At 42.5% G+C, this 3,831-nt stretch overlaps 1 protein-coding gene across 1 annotated transcript; it reads left to right on the top strand.

The window, feature by feature from the left end:
- Positions 1-1,857: 1,857 nt before the first annotated feature.
- Positions 1,858-3,312, top strand: LOC108380930 (uncharacterized). Its single transcript, XM_017637329.1, has one exon. It carries the CDS (start codon positions 1,858-1,860, stop codon positions 3,310-3,312), a length of 1,455 nt encoding a protein of 484 aa, XP_017492818.1.
- The last annotated feature ends 519 nt before the right edge of the window (positions 3,313-3,831 follow it).

The raw sequence follows: 3,831 nt of genomic DNA, 5'->3' as shown, positions 1-3,831 counted from the left end.
AAAGATCACTTGAAAGCAATCAAGCAAACAACAGGGTTCGAACTTGGCGTAATCGCTATTATTTTGAACATTCTGGTGACCCCTGGGAAAGGACATTCAGCTTAAACAAAGCCAGTGCAGCAGTTTAAGGAGCCACAAAACTAATCTAAAAGAAGAAAAATGGATCGTTTCGAGGATTTGGCCAGACAACAAAGAGAAACGGGCGGCAATATCGAATAAATTGTCCGAAACTTTAAAAAGGACCCGCAATCCAGGAAGCAGTCAATCAGCTATTACGAAGAGCGATTGAGAAGACTGGACAGCGAGTGGTCGAAGTTGGAAACAACTGACAACAAACTTCGACTACTTGAAAACCCCCAGCTGGATCACGACTACTTTACAAAGGACTACTATAACAATATAATGGAAATTGTAAATCAGTACAAGGAGATTTTCGAGTCCGCAGTGCTCCAATTGTCTCAAACCCCGACGAGAGAATTGCGCTTAACAACTGATGAAGGAAGTACGTACCAACATGATGCTTCAGCTTCATAAGTCAACACAGAAGCACGGCTTGATACTGGAACCAAACAGGCAGCTTCCAACGAGTACACTAAACTAGTTCGCAGACAAGGGGTAATGAGGGCCTCGTTGCGACGGTTACTGAACGACAACGTTTCACCACAATGTGTTCCAACAATTAATAAACTGTGGGAAAATATAGAAGACATTCACTTCAGGATATATGAGATGTTCGACAACCCAACCGAGCAGGGCTACAAGGTCGATAACTTCATTTCACTTGAGGAAAAGGTATGGAGTACTTTGCAAGCAGCAAATAGTGACTCCCATACTGAGCAATCTTCAAACCAACTTCCGATTAAACTGCAATCCTTTTCATTGCCGAAGATAATAATTCCAAAATTCGATGGCACCTATTTAAAATGGCAAGAATTTCATGACCTATTCTCGCAACTGGTAATAAATCAACCTCTTTCAAAAGTTCAGAAAATGTGGTACTTGAAAACTCACTTAGTGGGGGAGGCTGGAAATCTAATTAAACATTTCGCATCAACAGGAGAGAATTTTGATGCAGCTTGGTTCATGCTTCTGGAGCGTTACAACAACAAACGCTGGATGGTGAGCAAGTTAGTACATGAGCTAACTACTACACCTGGAAGCACATCAATGGACAATGTCAAAAAACTGCATGACACAACACAAGAATGTCTATTAGCATTGCAAAATTTGCAGATAGACACATCAACATGGGATCCACTTCTGCTCCCCCTTCTACTAAAGAAACTGGATCAACCGACTCGTTTGCGGTACGAACAATCATTATCAAAGCCACGGGAGGTACAAACACTCAAGGAATTCCTGCAATTTCTGGAGAAACACTTTCAATCCATGGAAGCGATGGGTGTCAAACACAAATGTACAAGCTCAACTGCATAGGTGTGCACTTCAGTCACATCCAAAGGTCATAGAAATGACACTTGCAGCATGTGCAAAAAAGGAAAACATCCATTATTTTCTTGCAAGGAATTTTTACAACAGTCTCCATCGGCACGCTTTCAGTTCATACAAGGGCAGAAATATTGCCACAATTGCCTAAAACCAGGACATGGTTCTAAAAATTGTATATTAAGAAACTGTCTGAAATGCAACAAAAAACACAACACGCTGTTACATTTCGAGGATTCAAAAAGGGATGTGAGCAAAGACCTTACATCAGTAGCCCCTCCGACACAAGGCAACGAATCGCAAAGTACTACACCATCCAGGACCAAATCAACGCCATCAAAAGACGAAGCAGCGTCACTTACCACCGCAAAGCACACAAAGTCAAACACGTATGTACTACTCAGCACTGCCATGGTGAAAGTTAGAGGAATCGGAACAGAAGTGCAGTGTCGGGCAATTCTCGATTCAGGCTCACAAGTTATATTTGTGACTGAACGATTGGTTAAACGTCTTGGCATCTCAACTAAAACATCATCAATCTCCATTAGTGGCATCGGGTCAAGGAGCACTAAGATACAGCATCGAATCAATGTGGTGCTACAGTCTCGGATCAACAACTTTACAACGCGGTTAGAGGCAGCGGTATTGCCTCAGATTATATCCCCGCAGCCGTCGCAAGAAATCAAGATCGACGAATGGCAAATTCCTGAGAACATCATGTTAGCCGATCCATCATTCAATCGTCCTGACAAAATTGATATATTGTTGGGGGCGGAATTCTACAACCAACTGATGGCAGCAGGGCAAATCAAACTGTCAGATGACCTACCCATTCTGCAAAATACAGTGCTGGGATGGATCATCGCGAGAAAAGTTGGTGGCAACTACATCTCAAATGCAATATGTGGAATCTGTACCAACGATGACATCAACTTAGATGCAGCAATTTTTCGATTATGGGAACTTGAGGACGTTGCAACTGTAAGAAAACAACATTCCGTAGCAGAAAAACAGTGCGAAGCTCATTTCGCACAACATACACTCATCAATGAAAATGGGAGATTCATGGTAAGGCTACCATTTCATGAAAATCCGGAGGCCTTAGGGGAATCCTATGGGATGGCGTATAATCGATTCCTGGCCTTAGAACGTCGACTGGCAAAATCGCTCCAGACAAAAAATCAATATGTACAATTTATGGAGGAATATGAGAATTTGGGGCACATGACGCAAGTGGATATTGATTCCATCAGTAAACCTAGGTACTTCATTCCTCACCATTGCATTGTGAGACCCGAAAGCCGCACTACAAAATTATGTGTGGTGTTCGACGCATCAGCAAAATCGTCCACTGGCATGTCTTTGCACGACCTCATGTATACCGGACCCACTGTTCAGAGCGAGCTTTTAACCATTTTACTTCGCCTCCGTTTGCCCAGGTTCGTCTTCACCACAGATGTAGAAAAAATGTATCGACAGATGCTCATTCAACCGGACGAACGCAAATTCCAACTTATCATCTGGCGAAAGGATTCAAGCCTACCAATAAAGCATTATCAGCTAAATACAATCACATATGGGACAAGATCTGCTCCATATTTAGCCACCAAATGTTTGCAGAAAATTGCAAAAGAAAATGCATTACAATATCCTCTTGGTGCTCAGTTTCTACAGGACAATTTTTATGTAGATGACGGAATTGGTGGGTCAGACAGCTTAACCACGACGATGGAAATCCAACAGCAACTGATACACATCTTAAAACAACGTGGTCTTAAACTAAGAAAATGGTGCGCCAATCACTCACAATTACTGCAAAATGTTAGAATGGAGGAACAAGAAGTTGGGGTTAACATGGATGCCTAAGATGGATCGATTCTGCGTAAAGGTATGCCTAGGAAGCTGCAGTCTTGCGATCTTGCAAGGCTCTTCGATCCGTTGGGGATACTAGCACCAATTGTAGTCATGGCAAAAATGTTTATTCAAGATCTCTGGCAACTGAAGCTGACATGGGATGAAGTATTACCAGCCGATTTGAATGAGAGATGGACAACATTTCGAAATGATTTGCAAAAATTGGACAACATGCAAGTTTCACGGCACGTATTTGAAGGATACATCCCAGCAAAAATTCAAATTCATGTCTTCTCCGACGCATCAGAAAAGGCATATGGTGCTGCGATTTACATTAGATCCGAGCTGGATGAGGGACGAGTACAAGTGAGGCTGCTCTGTGCAAAATCTCGTGTGGCACCCTTGAAACGGCAAACTATTCCTCGGCTTGAGCTCTGTGCATCAGTACTGGGTGCTCAACTAACTACAAGGCTCAAATCAGACCTTACCCAGCAAAAAATCGGTAATCGCTTTTAGTGGTAACGTGTTCTA

Source organism: Rhagoletis zephyria, unplaced genomic scaffold (genome assembly GCF_001687245.7).
Source record: "Rhagoletis zephyria isolate East Lansing unplaced genomic scaffold, Rhagoletis_zephyria_1.1 Rzeph_scaffold_20869, whole genome shotgun sequence".
Lineage (NCBI taxonomy): Eukaryota > Metazoa > Arthropoda > Insecta > Diptera > Tephritidae > Rhagoletis > Rhagoletis zephyria.
Note: the sequence above shows the minus strand (reverse complement) of the source record. Positions and strands in the feature narration are given on the sequence as shown.

What these genes read in the sequence shown, in the direction of transcription:
- LOC108380930 (XM_017637329.1), top strand. Translation starts at nt 1,858, where the DNA reads ATGGTGAAAGTTAGAGGAATCGGAACAGAAGTGCAGTGTCGGGCAATT.